General features: G+C 41.7%; 1 protein-coding gene across 2 annotated transcripts in view; it reads right to left on the minus strand.

Annotated features, from left to right (window-relative positions):
• Window positions 1–24,457, minus strand: part of plxna1a (plexin A1a) — a 294,975-nt gene that overhangs the window by 72,213 nt on the left and 198,305 nt on the right. For both annotated transcript variants that reach the window (XM_070544978.1, XM_070544977.1), the window contains exons 11-15: window positions 20,409–20,632; window positions 10,850–11,001; window positions 10,219–10,339; window positions 8,375–8,511; window positions 3,048–3,215 (exon numbers count right to left, since the gene is read on the minus strand). In XM_070544978.1, coding sequence (XP_070401079.1) covers window positions 3,048–3,215; window positions 8,375–8,511; window positions 10,219–10,339; window positions 10,850–11,001; window positions 20,409–20,632 — 802 coding nt within the window. The remainder of the gene's footprint in view (window positions 1–3,047; window positions 3,216–8,374; window positions 8,512–10,218; window positions 10,340–10,849; window positions 11,002–20,408; window positions 20,633–24,457) is intronic.

The raw sequence follows: 24,457 nt of genomic DNA on the forward strand, positions 1-24,457 counted from the left end.
ATTTGTTAGAGGCTCCGCCCTCTCGGTCTGCTAGGCAACATCATTTGTTGCATTTTTCAAAAAGGAAGTGGGAGTTGAGTAAGAATCTGGCAGGGGGTGACTTGCTCTTTAAAGAGACAATGTGTAGTTTTAACCATACATTAAAAATGTTGTTGTAAATTAATGAAATGATGCCCAGTGGTTGAAAAAAATTGGCAGCTTTGTAACATATAACCATAAAAATCTGGTCTAAAACACACGGGTGTGGGTCTAAGTCTCTGGGCGACGCCATGCTTCCTTCTACCGGAGCCCGTGAGGACAAAATGCATTTACTGATTTGTAACAAAACAGTTACAAAACTTTCATCATTCTTAAATGTTGCTGTTTTACACAATTACCTCTTCACTTGTTGCCAGTGATGAAAGGGGGTCTGATGTGCTTGTTATTTAGCTAAAGTTTGCCCAGCCCAGGGCTTTTTGACCCTAATGGGCATCCGTTGGTATGGTCCTACTCCAACACAAAAATACTGCTTGCTTGCAATGATTTAGGTATTTACTGTCCCCTATCACTGGGGGGGGGGGCATCACTGTAACTTCAATTGTCAACTAAAAAAAAATATTGTGGGAATTTAGAAGAAGAAATGTAAAAAACACCTGTTTCATCATGGGCAATGTGGAGATGGTGAGGAAGATTACTGATTGGGCTGGATTGAAGATGCAACAATAAAGCTGTATATAAGAAGAGAAACAGCAAACAAAACTTCTCGAGGAAGCTCAGATCCTTAGATAATAGTTCATTTAACAACGGGGTGTCTTCGTTCTGGGGTTACTTTGGATCGACTGAAACACAACCTGTAACAAAAGATTTATGCTCTTTAAAGTTGAAGCAATTGGAAACTTCCTAAAGAGTAACATGTGATTTCCCTTTGTGATTAATACAATTTTTAAGAATTTGAATCGTGGCTGAAGTTCGACAGGAAGTTTGACCTGAAGCGGACCTGACATAATCAACCTCAATATTAGGAAAGGAAGAAAAAGAATCAAAAAAGAATCAAAAGTCTAGAGAAGCAACTACACAATAAAATACATACTTCTATTAGGTCGATGTGAGTCATTAGGTTTTTCTTGGAGCTTCCTCTTATGTCATGTGCTGGCAATTAGAAGTCAGAACAGCCAGCATTCAAAGGGTTACCACTGAAGCGAAACACCAAGTGAGGGCAGCTTTGGTGCCATTCGGTGTTTGGCTAAAGGTGCCTTGACAGCTGAACGTATGCTCTGCTTTATTCTCTGCTGCTGTATTTACTGGTTTGTCTGAAAGGAAAAGAGCACAGTGGCAAAAGGGTTTCCTAACCAGATATACTGTCCAAATATCTTCTCCTGAAATTCCAGATGAGATTTTCTTTTTTTTTGTTGTTTTGTTTTTTTGTTTAGGTCTGGGGTATCATCAGCAAAGAATAGCATTCAAACACTCCCACCTGTCCCTCTTTTCTCACATCACTTGTTTTATTCACCAACACCCCCATCTGCAGTCAACTTAAACCTATAAAGACAAGTACACACACATACACTCTAGTCTAGCAATTGTTGTGAGACAGTCATTGACTTCCATTCATTTTAGTGACTGGATTGTGCCTAACCCTAACCGCACCACTAACCATAACCATTCTACTCCTAACCCTAACTTTAACCAAAACTTTATTCACACCATCCCTCTAAACATAACCTGTAGAGTTCTGTAACATTGTCCCAAAGTGAAGACCAGCACAATGTCCTCGCTTTGCTACCCAAGTCCTCAGTTTGCAGTAGAGCTGGACGATATGGTCTAAAATCAATATCACAATATATTGAGGATTTCACTCAATAACGATAAATAGACGATAACTACAGGTATGCTCAGAAACTAAAGTCGTCCCCTAGATGGGGCTGTCACATGTATTACTTTGAGTCATAGACCTTGTTCGAGTTGAGAAGCACCTCGCCTGGAAAACAGACGAGAGCAGACGGACGCAGCAGGAGGAGTGGCTGAAAGCCGGCGTTTAAGTCGGACACATTTCCTTTCACTACGCGTAGCTTATGGGTGATGAGGGATGAAGATATCGCATTAGCGTTACCACTTGTTTAACTTTTAATTTTAATTCTGGTGCCTGTTAGCAACTGAAACACACCCTCGTGTGCTTGTGGATATAATATATTGTATATTAAGATATGACTGTAAAATTAAAAAATGGCATAAAAATAAAGGAAATTCTAGAATAAAAGCCACGTGAGCTCCATATATACTATTGTATTGATCAGAAAATGTATTAAAGTAAATCTACTTCACACATAAAAGAACTTTGTCTGAATGGGGCTTTAGAAACATCTGTGATGTGTGGGCAAAGTTCTTCCTTATGAAAGCCTTCATCATTCCGTAAAGGCCGATATAAGTGTGTGTCTGACCTCTCTGACAGTAAATCTACTTTAATGTGAAAGTGTGTGCTTTATGTGCGTCTTCCCCATTGGTGCTGTTGTCATGTATAAAGTCCTAATAAATGTAGCTAGTGATCATCTCAGGTGGAAATATTGGCTAGTTCTCATTAAAAGGCTTTTACATCACCTAAAAGAGTCAAATCTTGTTTGAGTCAAACAATTAAACCTCCAGAGGCACTATCACATCTCCCTCCATCTAAACAAGCTGTCAGAGTCCTCTTATGGTGCTCATCTCAGCTTCCTTCAGAAAAGTTTCCTCAAATTTACCCAAAAGAGCAAAAATTCCAGGTCCAAACCCTGATTTCCTAAAGCCACAAGAATTCACAGCTTACAATAATTCCAGATTATTTCTAGATCCACATCAACCTGAAGACAACATTCAAGCCAAAGTGCTTTTTGGCACAATCTACTGTACGTCCCTGAACGAGCTTGCTCAAACAGATTTCTGGGCAGAGATTTATCCCTGTAGCACATCGACGACCACTTCTTAAATGCATTTCTTGGTTCGACGCATTTGCAAAGCTAAATGGACCTACTCGGAGAAATAAACAAAACTAAGTAATCAAGTACGGCGAGTGGTGACACAACACAGCGGCTTACCTGGCAATGCTCCAGTCGGGTTCTATTTTCAGGACAGTGGGGTCTTCCGTGTAGTTAAATTTAACCTCTGGGTTCCTGAGCTCAGCATCATCAATGTCCACCAAGACTGATGCACTTCCTGGAGAGAGTCCTGCTGGCGTCACACACACAATCTCACGTGCATTCCTCCTGAAACAACAGGCAGAAGAAAGAGGAAGCAGCTTTATACTCAATAGTCACTGTAAGGAAAAACAATCTATGGAAATGTCTGAGACACTTCGTTAATGGCAGATAAGATGTCATCATTGTTAAAAAGGAAGATATATTACAACTCTACACAAGTGTAGTCAAATTTGGTTGCCACAGTCCATTTTTTTAAACAAAACATTTCTTTGTCACTGCCAGTCTGTGAGTTTCTTAGCTGTTGCCAGTTATGGATAAGCACCAGAATATTCTAGATGACAAAAAAAGATGATAAATGCATTGTTGTATCCAGGGGTGGACTGGGACCAAAATTTGGCCCTGGCATTTTTACGAATCGTCAACCCTCCCCATTGGGATAGCGGTGGGGGTGGGGGGTGTTGCCGCCCGTGGACTCGTCTCTAGGCCGAATGTGAGATCTAATATGGACTGGGACTGTTAAACTACAAGCAGGACCAGACCTCTGCGATCGGGAGCCCTGGCCTTCCAGCTCAGCTCATTCTCCACGGGCGGAGATCAGTGGGACATTAGCTACATGCTAACGCGGTAAAACAACTCACTCTCTCTCTCTCTCTCTCTCTCTCTCTCTCTCTCTCTCTCTCTCTCTCTCTCTCTCTCTCTCTCTCTCTCTCTCTCTCTCTCTCTCTCTCTCTCTCTCTCTCTCTCTCTCTCTCTCTCTCTCTCTCTCTCTCTCTCTCTCTCTCTCTCTCTCTCTCTCTCTCTCTCTCTCTCTCTCTCTCTCTCTCTCTCTCTGATTGAGCGAGTGGAGCAAGCGGCGCGACAAACCGCTCAATTAACATAATTCACGGCCCAAATCCAACAGAACCGATCGAGCTGATTCAGTTCGGGTTCGATCTCAGGTTGCAACTCCAGCGCTCAGCCCTGCAGTGCCACATAAAGGCGGACCAAAGTTTCCTACCCGGTAAATGTGGAGAACACCCACTCTGACGCATGTGGATGCTGCGCTGGTGCCGCTGTTAAAATAACAAGACTACATTCCAGTATAATTGATTGTGGTGTACTCTTCTACATGCAGAATTGTTTATACCTGCATCTCATGCATTGATTATTTTCCTCAGCTTTATCCTACACCTCCCGGTCAGCCGTCGGGGGTGGGGGGTGCATGCAATGTTTAGGGGCCACAAAGAGAGGGCTCGCGGGCCGGACGTGGCCCACAAGCCACCTATTGAGTACTGCTGCTTTAGACTGTTTTGTAATTATTTCGTTGTAGAATTCTTACATATTGTACCTTTAATATTCACACCTAATCAGAAGGATGAGCACTTCAATGATCCTTATTACCAACCTTTAGAAAACACATCCCTCTTTCAATATTTTAAAAGCAGTCTCTCTAATGGGAATACCCGAAGAGCTTTCACACACATGAAGAACACATTTTAATGTCCTCAACCCCCTCTGAACTTATATCAGAATGCACCCAAATTATCTTGATTTTAACATCTGTTTCACAGGTGTTTTAATTTCTTCTGGCATTCTTGAGGGCTTATTTCATTTAATTTCTGCCTGCGATCTGATCGGTTCCCACTAAGTTAAATGAATAAGTTATGGCTGCTGGAGCTGTAAACAAACATAGCAGTACTTACACTCTAAAATATACTAGTGTGCCAACTTTTCATCCTAAAGGGTGAATGTCCCCCCCCCCCCCCTTCTAATAATGTGTTCATGCGGCGTGTAAACTTGGCAGTGATCAGATTTTAGTCAGAGCCAGACCACCCTTGTTTTTATATTACAGTGCATTCTTCTTAATCTGGGTGTGGTTTTATAAAGCATGCTGATGTCGTTGTGAATCTGGTTTAAAGGGACATTATGGAAGTTTGACAGCCAAAACGTGTATAGAAATAATAAATGTCTTCTTCATACATTCTCCTGCAATGCCCTGGTCCTGTAGAATGAGCCCTGGCATTTTTACTGTGATTGCCTGTTTTTCTGTAAAATCACAGAAAAAGAGAGATGCTCGGGTCGAGCAGGCTGCAGAAGACTCGGATTCGATTCTGGATGTCAACATCGTTTATTTAGAGTTTCTTTTTTACCTTAATGGTATATTGTTTTACAGTAAGATGCCCAAATTTTAATTTGAGACTCGCCGAACGGCATTGAATTCACAGATAAAAAAGATGTGGGTTCAACTTTCATTTTGGAACAATTTTTCAAGCAAGGGAAGGGAATGATCTGAGCATGCAGGAGGACTGACCCATCTTAAACCTTTGTCGGCTGTGCTGAAGAGAAAGGTACAGAACCAAATTATTTAATTAATTAGCTGCACGTCCTCCTGTCCTCTGTCCTCCGGCCCACACACACACAAACACGGAGCTGACTGTCAGCTGTTATTTTCGTTAAGGAGTGTGCACGTACAGCATGCGCGCCTCATGCACGAGCCTACTATTGAAGCTGCCGTTACGTTTTTTGCCTGAGGGGGCAATCGCGAGTATAAAAATTCAAAACTCCATAAAGTCCCTTTAAAGATGGAGATTATCTTTTCTTTAAAGTTGGCGTATGCTTGTTATAAGTTTGAAAGAAGTTCTGGTGTTCTTTTTTCAGGAATCAGCAAACATTTTGAGTCTTTCGCATCGTTATTCATGATGTGTGAACATCTCGCCTCTGATTGGCTAACAGAACGAGACTCTTCTGCTGCTTCCTTTCACTCTTCTTTCTATCTTTTGTAAAAAATGTAACAATGTTTTATTTCCATAATTAAGACAAGCCTGAACGTGTCCTGTTGTGTTATGTTTTGTAGAGTTGCTACAGCTAGCGGTTAAGCTCTATTAGCTGAAACACGCACCGCTCTAAAAGTCATCTGCGGTTACAAGCCGAGGTGAATGAGTCCATGAATGCTAATTTCTAATGTGACATAGATCCTTGTGGCTTTTTCACAATCAAGCGTTTCCCCGTATATTTTCTTCTGGCGGCTAATGCAGGCCATGGGGGTAGAAGACTAATTTCACCTTCAGCATGCATTTGAAACTCAGAGTGACCAATCGTATTTCAAAAATAAAATAGGTCACAAGGTTTCTCAATGAATGTCTCCTTTTAGGTTAAAACATCTCCAGAAGTACAGTAAGTCGACTTGAACTTTTCGAAAATAATTAACCAAAGACTAATTAAAGGTATGGAAAGGTTGGAGACCTAAGAAGAGGACTTAAAGCCGTGTTGGGTTAAATCCAGACCTGTTATAACCACTGATGGGAATAATGGCGTTTAAAATAATGGCGTTACTAAAACTAATAATTTTTCAGTAACGTGTAATCTAATGAATTGCCGTCTTCTTTTATCATAATGCCGTTTCCGTTACTGATAAGAAAATGTGTGCGTTACTAATTCAGACGCGTGGTGTGTTGAAGCCGTCATCAGCTGATCGGGAGCTGAAGAGGTGGATGTTTTCTTCCAAGAGCATCATGGCCGTGAAGAACGAGGAAGACCGCACATTTGCTGCTGCAGGCGTGAATCTGCAGCCGTGCCCTTTTTGGCGTGACAGCAGGACGTCCCGAGGGTCCGCTCACCCGTTCACCTCTCAGACGTCACGATCTGTTTCTGATCATCTCTTTAGCCCTGCCGTAACGCTGGTTGCATCAGTCTCAAACGTCATGGACGCTCGGGTGTTATTAGAACTCCCTGTGTGTCTTTACCACCCAGCTTCAGCTCTTCTGTGTTTAGTCCTCCCTCAGATTTGTGCCTCTTCTAGTGCCATTTTAAAGGATTTTATTTATTTATTTAACCATTACTAGATTAGCAGCAACAGAAATGCTACTAAAAACACACAATTATGTGAAGCATATGAATACTGTGAAAAATGACATTTATTTCAGTAATTTAACTAAAGGAGTTTATTTGCAGTTATATTAAATCACACAGTGACATTTTAGTCATCTGGATTAGTCTAGTGTTCCCGTTTGTAGTTCCTCCTGTTAAGTGTCAATTTATTTCAATTATTCAGTTTTATAAAAAAAACATTTGGACATAGTTTCATAAAAAAACATTTGGACATACATTTTATTATGTTCCAGTCATTTATATTTCAGTATTGTAATTTATAATAAATTAAGCAAGTTTAAGTAAGATGGTAACAAGTTTTTACAGCATTCTTTAATGGAAAAAAAAAGTAACAAAATAGATCGTTTTCTTGGTAATTAGTCACTTTTATAATCTTGTAACTCTGCGAGTAACTGAGTTACTTTTTGACAAGGTAATCAGTTACTATAATTACTTTTTAAAAGTAACGTTCCCAACACTGGTTATAACTGGTGAATTTACAAGAAAAAACTCATCTTTAAAGGGATGTAGAGAGCTTGCATGTGTGTCAATACTTGTAGGTCCCAGTGGCAAAATACCATTTTTGAATCTCCGTCTTCAGAACATCTCCAGAAGCTACATGATCTAATATGTATTTAGCACAGTTGAGTGGTGGCTGCTTTTCTGGGTCGAGGTTTCACAGTTGCCGTGTTTATGTGTGTTCTAAACGAAATGAAGGTGTGCATGGAAACTTTCAAACATCACACTGTCTCCTCACAGATGGGAGAAAGTGTGGCGAGAAAGTTAGGAAAAAGGGTAAGAGAATCTTTTGTGTCCACACTTACATGTTCCTCATCACGTAACCATAGTAACCTCATTCAGGAAAAAAAAAAGAATAAACATGACCTAGCAATCTCCAGGAGATGCCACAAACACGACAGCACGGTTGGGGTGTGACAGATAAATACTGAATTGAGATGAGGGAACCGTTGTTGTGAAGTGGAGTCTGTGGGATTACCGCCACACAGAAACGACTGCTGTGACATCAAAGCTACTATACGGTGGCTTCAGTAGCGATTAGCCACGGGAAGCTAATCCAGAATTTGACATGCAGGAAACTGCGGTGATGGTTTGGATTTGTTATTTATTTTATTTTTTCATATTTTTTCCATGGACTAGATTAGGGGCAAAAGCTTGTGTCGGTCCACACAAACTGATTCTGTGTATCATGAAAGTAACATGCGAAAATGTGCACTTCATAAATAAACCTTTCCACTAGTTCATATCCTTAAATGCTGGTTTAGCTATGTTTTCTGCATTGTGCTCGATTACTTTTTCTAGAGTATACTTTAATTGGTGTCTATTTCACATATTTTCCATATTTAAAAATAATTTCTTACCTTTTGAAGTGGCAGGGTTGGGGTCCGATGCTAACTGACACATAGCTGCCTGCATTGAGGTAGCTTCCCTCAATTGTGACCCGCGTGCCGCCTGAGATAGGACCCTGAGAAGGCTGGATACGGGTGAAGTATGGACTCTGTAAGAAAATCAAAATTAAAACGGATTATAAGTTGTCTTTTGTTGTTCATTTTTCTATAAACCTTTTTGGTTTGTAATTTCAATTCAGCCTTAAACATCAGAATTTTTGAATATCAAAAATCTGTCAATATACCCTTTAAAATATTTTATAACCAAAGGTGAAAAAAAGGCTGGTAATTTATTTACAAACTGGACAAATTTGGCATGACATACATAAACAAGACTCGTATATGACCAATAAAAGGACTAACCATGATTTCTGAATGGAAAATTTCAACCATTTTTCTGTTAAAGCCATACTATGCAACTTTTTCACATTTTTAAATAACTTTCTTAAACCAGTATGTGCTAAAATGACCCTTTACAGGGTTAATGCAATGTCACTCAGACCCGCACCGCCTTCTGTGGCCAGAATACTGCACTTGCAACTTCAGAGTGCCGGTCCCTGTTGGACTTGTAAAAGTGGAGCTGACATATCTGGGGCTGCAGTCCACTTCCAACACATTTCCTGCATGTTTTAGATTATAAACACAGGTAATGTGTTTAATTTAGTGATTAACCGCCCCTGGAGAAACTAAAAAAGGCTGAGGGGGCATTTCAGCAGTTAGATTAAGGCGTTAAAAAGACAAACACACAGCGAGGAGATGCATTTTTCTTTTGGTTTTACTAATGTACACAAGGGGTGCTAAAAGCAAGCCAAAACTGCAAAGTATCGCTTTAAAAGTTACGATTAATAATCATCATTCCTGTTGTAGACCACGTTATGAACGGACTGAATGCAGAGAAAATGTATATTCATTCGGACTGATGTGACACATTAAATCGCTTTTTACAATTGTAAATATGAAAATTAGAAAATGGTACATGGCCTGTATTTGTATAGCGCCTTTTTAGAGTGTTGCAATCCCCCAAGGCCCCCTCACAACACAAGCAGTTCACACACACACACATTCACAAGCTGGTGGGGGTGAGCAACAATGTAGCCACAGCTGCCCTGGGGCGCTCTGGGGAAGCGAGGCTGCAGAGCACTGGCACCACCAGCAGGTAAGATGGGTTAAGTGCCTTGCTCAAGGACACAACAAGCACAAACCTGCAACCTTCTGATCACTGGACAACCATACCTCCTGAGCTACTGCTGTGCCAGTTAGCAGTAAAATGTTCTTACGATCACATCCAGCAATAATTTACTGATGCTGCTTATAAAATAACCAGGTATTATATAACTAAAAGCAGTGCAAAGGTTTATATATTAACATTTGAATGAAGCACGAGGAAATTTGGAAGGCTTTTTCTGTTTTATAAATGCGTCAATGCATTTTGGTCTTCGCTTTGCTTGGATTAGCTGAGGTGTAAAGGTGCAAATTATACATTTTACATGAAGCAAACTTTGAAATGACCAAAAACTACCTAAAAACACAAGATAAATGAAAAACGTCAACAAAAGGGTGAAGATAGAAGTATCAGGTTTATAAATCTTTATTTTTCTCACTAAAAATCATCTCATGAAAAATTGAAAACATAATAAAACTCCCAAATTTGTTAAAAACACCCAGTTTTATTTCTACATACATACTGAAATACTTTCCCTGTAGTTTCCACATGCAAACACTTTTGAATACCACAGTGTTTGACTGTAATTTCCTTGGAATTGTATTTTACTTCCCACAAAAGCCTCTGTGTCAAACTCAATCCAACTTCTCCTTACCACAAAGGTGAACGGCCTTGGTGACAGGGCTCTATAGTCGTTGACGCAGTCCCTCACACAAACCTCCACCTGAGCTTCTTGGACTCTGTAGCCAGTGGCATCGTTCAGCAGACACACAATCCTGCAAAAAGACAAAATCGCCAGTCGGACAATCATGGTGGGCTTTGTGCAGATGGGATGGCAGTGAAGCGCCTCACACAAAGAGGTACTTCAGAGGGGAAAAAGAATAATGCAAGAACCCAATAGGAAGGAGTCCGGGGAGGGGGGTGACAAGAATAATGTGCAGAATGACAAATGTGTGAGCAAATTTTGAATAGAGATGCCCTCTATCTCAACATGCATCATTTCCCAACTAACGGCACTTCAGGGAGATTGTTTGATCTGCGTGAACTCAATTCGTCAGCCGTGTAGGGCCCTGCAGAGGAGTAAATGTCAGGACAGAGGGATGGGAAAAATAAAGGAAAGCGCACATGTAGGGAGTAATGGGAGCAAACCGAAAAGGACCAACACACAAACTGCTGCCACGTTGATTTGACTGCCGAGGGAAGCAGCGTCTTCACAGAAACACATTTCTGACTGGCCATTAAAGACTTACTCAGGTGTTTTTGTTTCAGTCTGTTCAGGAGCTCACCTTTCTGCGCTAACGTACTCCTCCTTGACGGGGACACAGGGCACCTTCCCCAACCGGACACCCATCTGGATATCTCTGAACTGCAGACCCAGGTTCTCCCCCAGGATGGTCACCCTGGTTCCTCCCTGACGAGGCCCCGTCTCAGGGGACAACTGGAGAACATGGAGGGCAGATGTGAAGAATGGATGCTTTGATGTTTTTGAGACATTTTGGAACAGCATATGCAAAATTTGCACAGATTAAGTAATACAAACCCAAATTAAGGCCAGAAAATTGGTAAAACATGTTAAACTCTGCTCCCGATTTGACCTATTTTACACCAGAACGTCATCTTTAAACATGACACTGTCGTACTAACTCTGGCATTAAAACTAGCAGAACAAGGAGCTCCCTCCCCTATCTTACCTGATAGTTCCAGTCTAAATGAAGATGAATCACTCTATTGGCCTAAAAACACCCAAATTAGATGGGGGGGGGGGGGGGGGGGGTCTACAGACACCAAAAAAAACTAAACTGCCGTCTTTTGAATTTGATTGAAACTTATTACGGCAGCTTGGCTTCATCACGGTGGATGTGGCGGCTCGGCGCTCAGTCGCGTCGACGAACCATAATGTGATTTATCTAGCCAGATTACGATGCGTAACGGGGACAGGTGTGGTGTGACAAAACAAATATGGAGACTGATGAACACTGCTTGTCACAAACATGCACACACACTTTAAGCATGAACACACACCAAACCTGTTCCCTAACAAGCATCACGAGGTAATTACGTGTAATCAGTCCACTGCCCTGCTACTGCCGTACAAGACTCGTAACAGTTGAGATGGGGGAGGGATGAGTGGCAGAAAACTGGTTCTGGACCAGAAAAAGTAGCAAAAATAAACCTCAACAGACAAGACTGGTACCCAAAAAGCAAGACAACAATTCTAATTGCTATAAACTGGGATCTGAACTCATAAATTACAAAAAATGCTGGATGTTGAACAACTCAACTAGAAGAACTGGAGAGTAAATGTCTAGCTTTAACGATTAGAATAAGTAAGTATGGAAGCAACCGGTTTACTAAGCTTCACACATACAAATAGAAAGAAAATAATAAATATATATGATAATTCTGCAAGAATAACCATAAAAAGTGACATTTATGGGAATGTTAAAGTTATAAAGGTAATTAGGACAAACTGCTATGAAACTTTGGTGTTTAATGCTGTATGATGGAAACTGATATCTGCAAGATGGTTCAACCTACAACAAATGAGAAAGATGGTCATGAGCTTTTCACAAAATCCAACCCTAACACCCCCACCGTGAAAAATGTGATGAAGTGTAACTCTGAATTCCTTATTCCATTAACTAAAAATATTCCCGTTTGGCTTTATGACATCTGTTACTGGCTGAATTTCAAGATATTTTTAAACTAGAAAAAAAAATACATCAAGGTTGCTTGATGTACCCTGGACAAAGTACTGTAAAATATTTGAATTTAAAAAGAAAAATACAAGAATAAATGAAATCTAGTAGTATAATATATTATTTCTCAAACAAAATATTGAAAAAGTACAAAAAATTTACATTTTTGAGTTTCCAGTATCATGACATAATACAATGTTTCCTTAAGTCAAACGTCCCCATTATAAGTCTTTTAAAGGAGACTATAATCACATAAATGATAAACATATGGGAACTTAATCCTGTCAAATTCAATATTTCTTGCCAAAAAAGCAACCAAACATTATTATAACAGGCTGCCAGAAAAATCACACAGCCTGTTGTGAGAAGAAAAATACATGTTTGGCAGCATCACAATCCCCGGTACCAAAAAGAGATTCATTTTACTGAGTCACATTCATTAAAGACTAAATAAGCTGTTTCCAATAACGATGTCAATATTGGAAATTTCTGAGGGGGTTGGAAGGTGACAGGGAAAATACGACTGCTCGTTCCGCTCAGCCGCTGTTGTCGGGGGATTCCACCGCCATTTTTGACGTTGGAAGTTTAGAAGTGACGATTTTAAAGCTACATTAATGCTGCTTATTTTATTTTCCTTCCACTCTGCTTCACAAGGAACAACTCCAAGTTCATAAATGTCGGTTGTTTGGCAATCCGTTGAAATAATTTCCTACCGAGTTACAACCAGTCTACACGAGTTAACCACAAGTCCCACTCTGCAACTCTACCAAGCCAGTTGTGATTACATCTCCCAATTCAGTTATTCAGTTGGTACCTAAAATGGTCCAGAATTGGGTCCTTTCTGACTGTATGGATGGAGACACGTATGACGCGAAGGTCTGGCAAAATTACCCAGAAGCTCTGGTGGTGGAAACGAGCATTTAGATGGTGTTTGTTTATGTAGAAGAGCTAATGATGATGACCACAGTTGTGATACACAGCAATAACTCTTTTTAAGAACGCCTGATTTTAAATCTTAGCTAGAAAATAGGGCTGGACAATAAATCAAAAATGTATCGTCATCAAAATTTCTGACTCTTATCGAGATTGTTTTTCCCATGTCAACAAATTTGATAATGAAAAAAATGAAAAGATGTGTGGGTTAGCAACACTCAAGTCTCTTTAAGAAGCTGTACCACGATGAGTGACGTAAAAATGTGACTCAACTTCACACATGTGACAGCCCCATCAAGTGGAAAACTGTAGTTATCGTCCATTTATCGTTATCAAGGTGAAATCCTCAATATACAGGTCCTTCTCAAAAAATTTACATATTGTGATGAAGTTAATTATTGTCTGTAATGCACTGATGAACTTTAGACTTTCATATATATTAGATTCATTGCACACAACTGAAGTAGTTCAAGCCTTTTCTAATATTGATGATTTTGGCATACAACTCATGAAAACCCAAAATTCCTATCTCAAAAAATTAGCAAATCATGCCAGCCTGGTTCATTACTCAAAACCGCAATCATGGGTAAGACTGCCGACCTGACTGCTGTCCAGAAGGCCATCACTGACACCGTCAAGCAAGAGGGTAAGACACAGAAAAAAATTTCTGAACGAATAGGCTGTTCCCAGAGTGCTGTATCAAGGGGAAGTCTGTGGGAAGGAAAAAGTGTGGCAGAAAAGCCTGCACAATGAGAAGAGGTGTCCAGACCCTGAGGAAGATTGTGGAGAAGGACCAATTCCAGACCTTGGGGGACCTGCGGAAGCAGTGGATCGAGTCTGGAGTAGAAACATCCAGAGCCACCGTGTACAAGCGTGTGCAGGAAATGGGCTACAGGTGCTGCATTCCCCAGGTCAAGCCACTTTTTAACCAGAAACAGCGGCAGAAGCGCCTGACCTGGGCTACAGAGAAGCAGCACTGGACTGTTGCTCAGTGGTCCAAAGTACTTCTTTCAGATGAAAGCGAATTTTGCATGTCATTCGGAAATCAAGATGCCATAGTCTGGAGGAAGACTGGGCAGAGGGAAATGCCCAAATGCCTGAAGTCCAGTGTCAAGTACCCACAGTCAATGATGGTCTGGGGTGACATGTCAGCTGCTGGTGTTGGTCCACTGTGTTTTATCAAGGGCAGGGTCAATGCAGCTAGCTATCAGGAGATTGTGGAGCACTTCATGCTTCCATCTGCTGAAAAGCTTTATGGAGATGAAGATTTCATTTTTCAGCACGACCTGGCACCTGCTCACAGTGCCAAAACCACTGGTAAATGGTTTACTGACCATGGTATTACTGTGCTCAGTTGGCCTGCCACCTCTCCTGACCTGAACCCCGTAGAGAATCTGTGAGATATTGTGAAGAGAAAGTTGAGTGATGCAAGGCCCAACACTCTGGATGAGCTTAAGGCCGCTATCGAAGCATCCTGGGCCTCCATAACACCTCAGCAGTGCCACAGGCTGATTGCCTCCATGCCACGCCGCATTGAAGCAGTCATTTCTGCAAAAGGATTCCCGACCAAGTATTGAGTGCATAACTGAACATAATTGTTTGATGGTTGACTTTTTTTGTATTAAGAAAACTTTTCATTTATTAGTCGGATGAAATATGCAAATTTTTTGAGATAGGAATTTTGTGTTTTCATGAGCTGTATGCCAAAATCATCAATATTAGAAACAATAAAAGGCTTGAACTACTTCAGTTGTGTGTAATGAATCTAATACATATGAAAGTCTAATGTTTATCAGTACTGCATATTACAGAAAATAATGAACTTCATCACAATATACTAATGTTTTGAGACAGACCTGTATTGTGATTTTGATTTTAGGCCATATCGCCCAGCCCTACTAGAAAAGCACTTAAAATAAGGTAAATATTCTTCAATAAGATGCGTAAAAGAAAAATTTCCAGTGGAGAAAGTTAAAATTGCTTGTCTTGAATTCTTAAAACTTGTAAAAGAATCTCATGTTAGATTTTTTTTTACTAGTTTTAAGAAATCTAGCCAAGAAAACCTTTGCTTACCCCATTGACAGTACTCGGGTTATATTTAGGAATATTTACCTTATTTTACTATTTATTTAGGTAAGAATTGTTTTCTTTTAAGATTAAAAGTAAGATAAAATGTCTGAAAATTAAGCTTTTTAACTTTCCTATGAACCAGTTTTGCTGTGTATCACACCCATGGGCATCATCATTAATGAACTCTTCTAGATTAGCACATAATGTATCATTTCTAGAGGTTAGTCTCTACTTCCGCACCCTCTGGGTAACTTTACCGGACCTTCATGGCACGAATTTCACCAGGCTATCCAGAAAGGAGCATTTCTGAACCATTTCAGGGATTTCTTAGAAATCAGTTTTTCAGGCCTGTATTAAAACACAGAGAGAGAAAAAAAAATACCCAGAATATGCCTGCCTATCATGAGGAAGCCATCCCACTTTGGAGTTTCAGGTAACAGAAGAGACCCGACTCTTTGGTCCTCCAAACCCAACAGTGGGTGCATGCTGACCGGAGCATGTAGAGATTGGGCTTCATGGTACAACTCAGACGACACGTCACAGTGTGGAAACATGGCTTCGGACGGGTTTGTAAGAAAGACTCTGTCACCACAAATCACAACATCGGCTGGCTCTGCAGCCCTGGGACATAAACACTGCTGGAGCCACAGAATCAGAGGCAACACAGGTAGAGAAATAAAGAGTGCTGTTAAAGTGATTACTACCAGGGGGGACTCAGAGGAAACAGGGAAACACAATCACCAAAGAAGACACATGATGGGTACCAGGCCCTGGGGAAATGTACTACAGAATAAAGATTCTCTTTTATTCTGCAACTCCTTTTTATGAAAATGTGAAATATTTCAGAAATAATGGAACGGAAATCCTATCTCGTATCTCGGGGTTTTGTTCACGAGTGAGGGAAAGCTGGAGCGTGAGATCGATAGGCGGATTGGTGCTGCATCTGCACTGATGTGGGCATTGTACCGGTCTGTCGTGGTGAAGAGAGAACTGAGTCAGAAGGCAAAGCTCTCGATTTACCGGTCGATCTACGTTCCTACCCTCACCTATGGTCATGAGCTTTGGGTAGTGACCGAAAGAACGAGATCGCAAATGCAAGCGGCCGAAATGAGTTTTCTCTGCAGAGTGGCTGGGCTCTCCCTTAGAGATAGGGTGAGGAGCTCAGTCATCCGGGAGGGGGTCGGAGTAGATCCGCTGCCTCTCCACATCGAGAGGAGCCAGTTTAGGTGGCTCGGGCATCTGGTCAGGATGCCTCCTGGAGTCTCCCTGGTGAGTTTTCTGGGCACGTCCAACCGGGAGGAGACCTAAAGGGAGACCTAGGACACGGTGGAGGGACTATGTCTCTCAACTGGCCAGGGAACGCCTTGGGATTCTCTCAGAAGAGCTGGCCCAAGTGGCTGGGGAGAGGGAAGTCTGGGCCTCTCGCCTTAGACTGCTGCCCCCGCGACCCGACTCCGGATAAGCGGAAGAAAATGGATGGATGGAAATCCTGACGTAACCATTCTTATAACTTTGCCATTAATTTGGGATACTAGTACCACAAACACGGACATCATCTCTCAGAGCTGAAAGGAAATAAAGAGAGAAAATCATAGAAGTGTTTTTCTTTTCTTTGATTTACAGATAAAAGTTAAATGCGTAAATGGGGGGGGGGGGGGGGGGGTTGATAAACACAGCTTCAGTTTATATACAACCCAGACTAGATGGGAAGAAATATTGTTTTCTGAAAATTGCCACCACATGCACTCAGCTCGACGGGATCCAGACAACAGGAAATCCCAGCATTTGGGACAAAATCCTGTTGAGACAAATGGAAGCAGAGATGTGAACTAAAACGGAGGTTTTCCACCAAGTAATCTGGTCTGGTGAAGCGCGGGGGGCATAAACAGAAAAAAATCATGCAATATTTAATCTGTTTAGGGGTGTAAATATTTACACACTAAACTGTGCAAGTACACATTTTAGTGGCACACAAGAGAAGACTCGGAGTGTTGGAAACTAAGATTTGGAGGATGAAAACAAAATGAAAGGAAATACTGTAGATGTTTTATTCATTTTACAGCAACACCAGATGAACTTTCCATCTGCCTATGCATATGCACTTGTCCCCGTTCAGGGGCAGGGAAGCAGAGCGATCTTGGCCGTATGTATAAAGTAGAAAAGCAGTTGTATTACTGTATTGTTTTTACTTCCATTAATGCTCCATGATTTGTGTGTCTTTTGTAATGCTTCTGTCAACGAGATGTGTGGTGACTCAAGACCACCAGCTTTTAAACTTAATTTGCAGCCGCCTCTCCTAGTCTTATTTCCTGATATTGGGACAGCTCACCTCTGATTGGCTAACAGCAACACGACTCTACCACGGACTGCGCTGACATTTGATCTCCACTAATAACACAAGCCTACATGAGTTGTGGAGTTGCTAAAGCTAATAGTTATCTTCTGCCCTCTCCTGGACGCTAAACCAACCTCTCCCTTCTCGAGCCAAGATGGGCGAGTCCACGAATGTTAGACGATGTGGCGTAGATCTGTCAGGCTTTTCTGATCAGAGCATCTCCCCATCTATTTTCTATAGGAGGCTAATACAGGAAATAGGGGTAGAAGGCTGTGAGGAAGACCGCAGGAATGGTTGAACCTGTCAGCAAAAAGGAAAACAACCTTTCCTGTGTTTACAAAAATAACCTAAGAATGCAATCAGGGTAGAAGACTATTTTCATGTTTAGCCCGCATGTTAAACTCATATTTCAAAATTAACAAGTAAACAATTGTTTCTCAGTAAACTTGTAGCTCAGGTGGTAGAGCGGGTTTGCTCCGTGATCGGAGGGTCATGGGTTCGATTCCAGCTCCTGGCAGGGGTATTCTGATGTTGTGTCCTTGGGCAAGACACTTCACCCAACTTGCCTGTGTTGGTGGTGGTCAGAGGGGCTGACGGCGCCAAATGGCAGCCTCGCCTCTGTCAGGCCGGCTGTGGCTACAAAGTAGCTTACCATCACTAACGGCGTGTGAATCCAATCCAGTTTCCAATCCAATTTTATTTATGTAGCGCATTTAAAAACAGCAAGTCAGCTGACCAAAGCACTGCACAGAGTTAAACTTAAAAAGCATTCAAATTCACACACATCACGGGGCAGCATCCCAACTAGGGAGCTCCAGACCGTCCTCTCCCCGACCACCTCCACCAGCTTCTCCGGCAGGACCCCAAGGCGTTCCCGGACCAGATTGGAGATGTAACCTCTCCAACGTGTCCTGGGTTGACCCGGGGGCCTTCTGCCGGCAGGACATGCCCGAAACACCTCCCCAGGGAGGCGTCCAGGAGGCATCCTGACCAGATGCCCAAAACACCTCAACTGACTCCTTTCGATCCGGAGGAGCAGCGGTTCTACTCCGAGTCCCTCCCGAATGTCCGAGCTCCTCACCCTATCTCCAAGGCTGAGCCCGGCCACCCTACGGAGGAAACTCATTTTGGCCGCTTGTATCCGCGATCTCGTTCTTTCAGTCATTACCCAAAGCTCATAACCATAGGTGAGGATTGGGACATAGATGGACCGGTAAATCGAGAGCCTGGCTTTCTGGCTCAGCTCCCTCTTCACCACGACAGATCGGCTCAGCGTCCGCATCACTGCAGACGCCGAACCAATACGCCTGTCGATCTCCCGATCCCTCCTACCCTCACTCGTGAACAAGACCCGAGATACTTTAACTCCTCCACTTGAGGTAGGACCTCTCTCCCAACCCAGAGTTGGGAAGCCACCCTTTCCCGGTTGAGAACCACAGCCTCAGATTTGGAGGTGCTGATCCTCCACACACATACATATACATAAAACACAAATTAAAAACTGTCATAAAACAGAAACGCCTAAAATCAAAACAAAAGTTAAAACAGCCAGTTAAAACAGAAGTCAATAAAAACAGAAGTCAGTAAAAACAGAAGAGAGGCACAGCATAAAAGAATAATCATTGGCCAAAAGACAAATTAAAGAACTGGGTCTTTAGGCTGGATTTCAACTGTGCCAGTGAGGAAGCCTGGTGTACCACCAGAGGGAGTGCGTTCCAGAGTCTGGGAGCAGCAAAGGCGAACGCACGCTCCCCACAAGCTTTATACTTAATTTTAATGTGAGAGTGTGTGAAAGTGTCTTTGAGTGTCCTAAAAAGGTCCATATAAGTTCAATGCATCATTATTATTATTATTAAAAGCTCCGTCTGTAGACAATAGAAAACTTTAACAGCTTATCTGCCTGAAATAAACAACAAAACTATAATTGGATGACAAATTTAAACCATGTCTAGGGGATATTTTAATGTAAAGACTTGGAGCATGCTCTCATTTCCTAATGGTTCCATTTTCCAACCACAAAAACGTCTTGACCAGGTAACACGTCGAAGAAGGTGGGGTAGAAAACGATCCACAAACAAATCAAATGGACAAAAAAAACAGACTTCAGTGAAGCTGAACAAAAACAAAGTAAGAAAATAAATCTAAACGAAAAATGCTTTAGCCTCTGGAGGACCAGTTTGATGTAACCCTGTGTAATATGTGCCAAGGGCGGGCACAAGGTCCCGACTAATGCGAGTGTTTTAATAGCAGCACATTAAAATGGAGCAGCTTTCATTCTGGGTTCAGGACACGTAGGGCTTTTGTGACCACAGGGACTCAAACAAAGAGAGCTGATGCAACATCCTTTCAAGATTTACCAGCGCTGGATCTCTACAGGTGACGTTACAGTCTTCACGAGCTGATAAGGCTAAGATGAGGTGTTCAAAGAAAACACTTTATTTTTTCATTTAAAAGATACTTCAGACGAATATGACTGGAGCCATGTGAACAGGATCAGTCAGTTTAACAGCAAAGACAAAGGATGGTGGGCTTGTTTTGTGTCCAATCATGCAGTAAAAACGCCAAATGACGTAAACATTTAACACGGATCAGGCATCTTTTTAAATGGATGGAATCTGACAAGTTGCTGGTTTAACTCCCACAAGTGATTTTATTTTATGCCTCATTATTTATGCCAGAATCCTTCTGACTGCCTTCGACTGCAGGTAAGACACTGACTAATAACATCTCCATAGACAATGGCGTTTGGTGTCCTTTCTACTTTATGCATTCATAAAAAAACACGTGTAAACTCCCACACTCATTTACCTTTGTGATCTTGGGATGAGTGCACCTGCTGTTTCCAGATGTGGCATGCATCCACCCTCCACCTTCAACCAGCTGCGGCGGCAGGTTGGAATTCCCTCCTCCCGTACACTCCTGCCTCAGGGAGCACTTCTTGTCTTGAACGCACCATCCACAGTCAAACCTGGGGTCAGCTTTCAGGCACATCCCGCAGCTGTCCCGCAACGCCCTGCACTTGTACAGGTGGGCTGGCAGGAAGACAGAGAGAAGAGGCGGTGACGCTGGAGCCGTGCAGTGGTTGTAGGTTCTTTGTGCCACAAATTAACACAACAGGTTAATAAGAAATGTACCAAACAATCAATACCAGAAATAAGAAATAAATTAGAGGCTTGAAAGTAAAATGTAAAGAGGAAAGAGAAATAATGGTTTCAGTTTTCACTGAATGGAAAAATAATGAAGGTAAAAAAGAAGAAACATGTTTAAGTCAGACAACAAATTGGTTCAACTGCATTTGAAAGGCCATAATAATAATAATAATAATAATAATAATAATAATAATAATAATAATAATAATAATTTTTATTACTAATAATAATAATGAAGAAAAAGAAGACGAAGGGGGAGGATGATGATGATGAAAAAGATAGTGAAGAAAACAAAGAAGAAAAACAAAGAAGACAATGAACAAGGGGAGAGGTGGAAGAAGGAAAAATAAGAAAATAATGAAAATGGCAACAAAGAAGAAGAGGATAAAGAGGTAGAAGAGGAGGAAGTAGAGAGCTGTATCAACTAGTCGACTTCACTGCTCTGTAGTGACTTGTTATGCCTTTCATAGACTAGTCGCTGTCACGGGATGATGATCGACAAGATGCAGTCCTCGGAAAAGACAGCAGGTGACGAGCCCCTGCTGTGCCAGAGTATCCGTGGTAAAACGGACATTTAACCGAATTGTGACCTTTACCCTCTTGCAATTTAACCTTCCCCTCACCCCCACCCCAACCTTGGCCAGCTTGCGCATGCAAAGCTCTGATCGTTGACGCGCTCCAGACATCTGCGTCCTGAGCACAGCCACAGTAACATTATCAAATCAGGTGTCGCCACCTCAAAAACAAGTTTAACACGCGATCGTTCATGTCGGCTCATTTCCTTTTATGTTTTCTGTCTTTTATTTGTGCCTGATGTGTTTCGCTGCTGTGGAGCGGAGCGCATCACCTGTTTTGTTCTGCGGTGACGCACCTCACCGGTGCGGCCGGCAAGCAGCGCGCACTCCGCTGTTTTTGCGGTCGGTAGATCTTTTAGAACTGCAGTTCAAAGGTAACTCATGAGGTGAATATATATGAAGGCAGGTAGCAGTTTTTCTTTAGGATTGAGAGGAGACAAAGGAAGATAATTCATTTTCATTTCATTTATTTATAAAGCCCCTTCTGCGACCAATGCAGACGCCCAAGGTGCTGAACACAACACAATAAAAACATAAACCCATGAGAATAAAATATATCAATCGTAAAACCAACATAAAATCCATTAAAAGAGGAGAATAAAGGCAAAAAACAAAATCCTGAAAAAGATGAATAATAAAAAATAAACAGACAGGACAGAAAAATAGTCAAATAAAAAAGTTAGTTTTTGTACCTGGTGGTTGCAACAAACAAACACCATTGAAGGTAATCAGACGTGAGGAACGGGATAGGTGTGTGTGTGTGTGTGGGGGGGGGGGGGGGGGGGCTGAAGCAGGGGAACAGTACAGATGCAAAAACAACCGTTGTTAAAAGAGATGTGTTTAACTTTGAAAATGTGGGCTCAATTCACCCATCGTCAGTTTTAGCCGCTTCAAGTGTATGACATCATCAATGATTAATCAAAGTCGACTAGATTTTCATTACTTGACTGTCGACTTTAAAAAAAAACATTAAGTCATGCAGCCCCTAGGAGGAAGAAGAAAAGAAAAGAGGAAGAAGGTGAAAACAATTAAGAAGATAAAGGTGAAGAAGAGTATGACGATGGAGATGAAGAAGGGAAAGAACAAGGGGAAGAAGAAGAAAGATGGAGAAGAAGTTAAAGAATGGGACAGCAACAAAGACAAACAAAAACAAGAAGAATTGGATGATGACAAAGAAGATGAAAAGAAAGAAGAGGAGTAAGAAGAAGGAGATGTTAAAGAAGAATAAGGCGAAGAACAGGAGAGCAAAGAGAAAGAAAGGAGGAAGAAGATGAGAATGACAAACAAAAAGAAGATAAAGGATACAGATGGAGGAGAGGAAGAAGACGAGAAAGGAGAAAAAGAAAAAAAGGGGACGATGAAGAACAGTAAGAAAAAGACAATATGGAGGATGATAAGCAGAATATGCTAAACCAGACAAAGTTGTTTAGTGTTTATTAAAAACAGCAACTTGCCCATCTTAAATGACCTATACAACAATTTCTGTTAATCACCCCGTTAACGCCTTCAAGTTTCAGATGATTATTAACACTCCAAGGCTCAGACGGCGGGAACGTTCTTGTTCCAGCGATACATCAAAGGGAGAGAAAATCTAACCTACAGGGATATCCGAGAATTAACAGGTTCTGCCTCCCAACACCAACAGGGAATGGATCATTTGCTGCATAGGAAAACAAAAAAAGCTCCTCCACCTTCTCAGCAGAGTGGCAAAAGTCATTAAAAGTAAAATAAATAATAAATAGATAATTAAATAAATGAAACCTCAAACACCTCAGAAGCAGAAGGAGAGGGAGATGAAAGTAAGCCGGGAGAACGGGGGAGGATGCATTTGAGCTGCACTTGTTAACAAAACAGCAACAAGAACTGTTATGAATTCAAAGATGGCGAGGCCCCGCGAGGCTCAGACGAGCAGAGAGAAACCGGAGAAAAGTTCGGAGAAAACCGGAGGGACGGCGCTCCAAAACAGGGAGGGAGGTTAAGTAGCAAACAAAAGCTAACGGTGGAGGCAGATTCAAAAGTAAACAAAAAAATAAACAATATCAGTCAATGTTTTCTGATTCGGATCAGTCATCTGTTAATCAGCACCATAATTATCGGAGTTAATGCTACACCACGAGCACCTGCAGCAGGTTTGTTTGCCGTCACACCAGATAAAGAGATTTGAAGAGAAGTTAAGTGAAAAAGCAGAAAGACTCTCCACACTCCTCCTCCTCCTCTTCAGCAGACAGACGGCGGGTGGACTTCAAAGCAAGCTTCTTTTCTCTCCATCTGCCTGACTCGGCCCTCAGCTCGGCCTAATCTGATTAGCTACGGCTCAGCTTAAAAGTAGTGCGACGCTAATTAATCTGGACCAAATGAATGATTTAATTAAAATTAACATCTCCACTTTACACCGGAGCAAAGCCGGGTCAGCGCAGAGCGGCTCTGCCTCAAAACGGATAACGCTGCTGGAATTTAGAAGGAGAAAAATGTGGTTGGAACGAAAAAGGGATTAACAGAGGAGAGGAGGAGGAAAGGGTCTTCGTGAGCAAGGACACGTTCATAAATGATGTTTGTAAAGACTATTGGAACTTTAAGATCAGGCGTCCCTATTCATTTCATATATTTGAGAAGATTTAATGAACTTCCCACCAGACAGGTAAGCTTCCCGTAAGGTCTGCAAAACGTGCACAGCAATTACACAGAGAGGGGATCAAACACGAAAGCGGAGAAAATTATCCTGAAATTTTCAAAATACATGTTCAGTTGCTTAAAGGGACATTATGGAAGTGTGACAGCCAAAATATGTATAGAAATAATAAATGTCTTCTTCATACATTCTCCTGCAATGCCCTGGTCCTGTAGAATGAGCCCCGGCATTTTTACTGTGATTGCCTGTTTTTCTGTAAAATCACAGAAAAAGAGAGATGCTCGGGTCGAGCAGGCTGCGTCATGCGCGTTCACGCTCAGGCATTGCCCGTAGCATTTGCTATCCGTAGCTTTAGCAGCAGAGAGTGAGGCAGTGCCACTTTGTCGCTGTTCCTAACGCCTAGTGACAAAGCTAGCTACATTTCTGAGGACCCTTAGCTACTTTCTGTAGAACTTTCTTCTAGATATTTCCTGCAAATTAGCAACAAAATAGACATTTTTGCTT

Source organism: Nothobranchius furzeri, chromosome 15, assembly GCF_043380555.1.
Source record: "Nothobranchius furzeri strain GRZ-AD chromosome 15, NfurGRZ-RIMD1, whole genome shotgun sequence".
Lineage (NCBI taxonomy): Eukaryota > Metazoa > Chordata > Actinopteri > Cyprinodontiformes > Nothobranchiidae > Nothobranchius > Nothobranchius furzeri.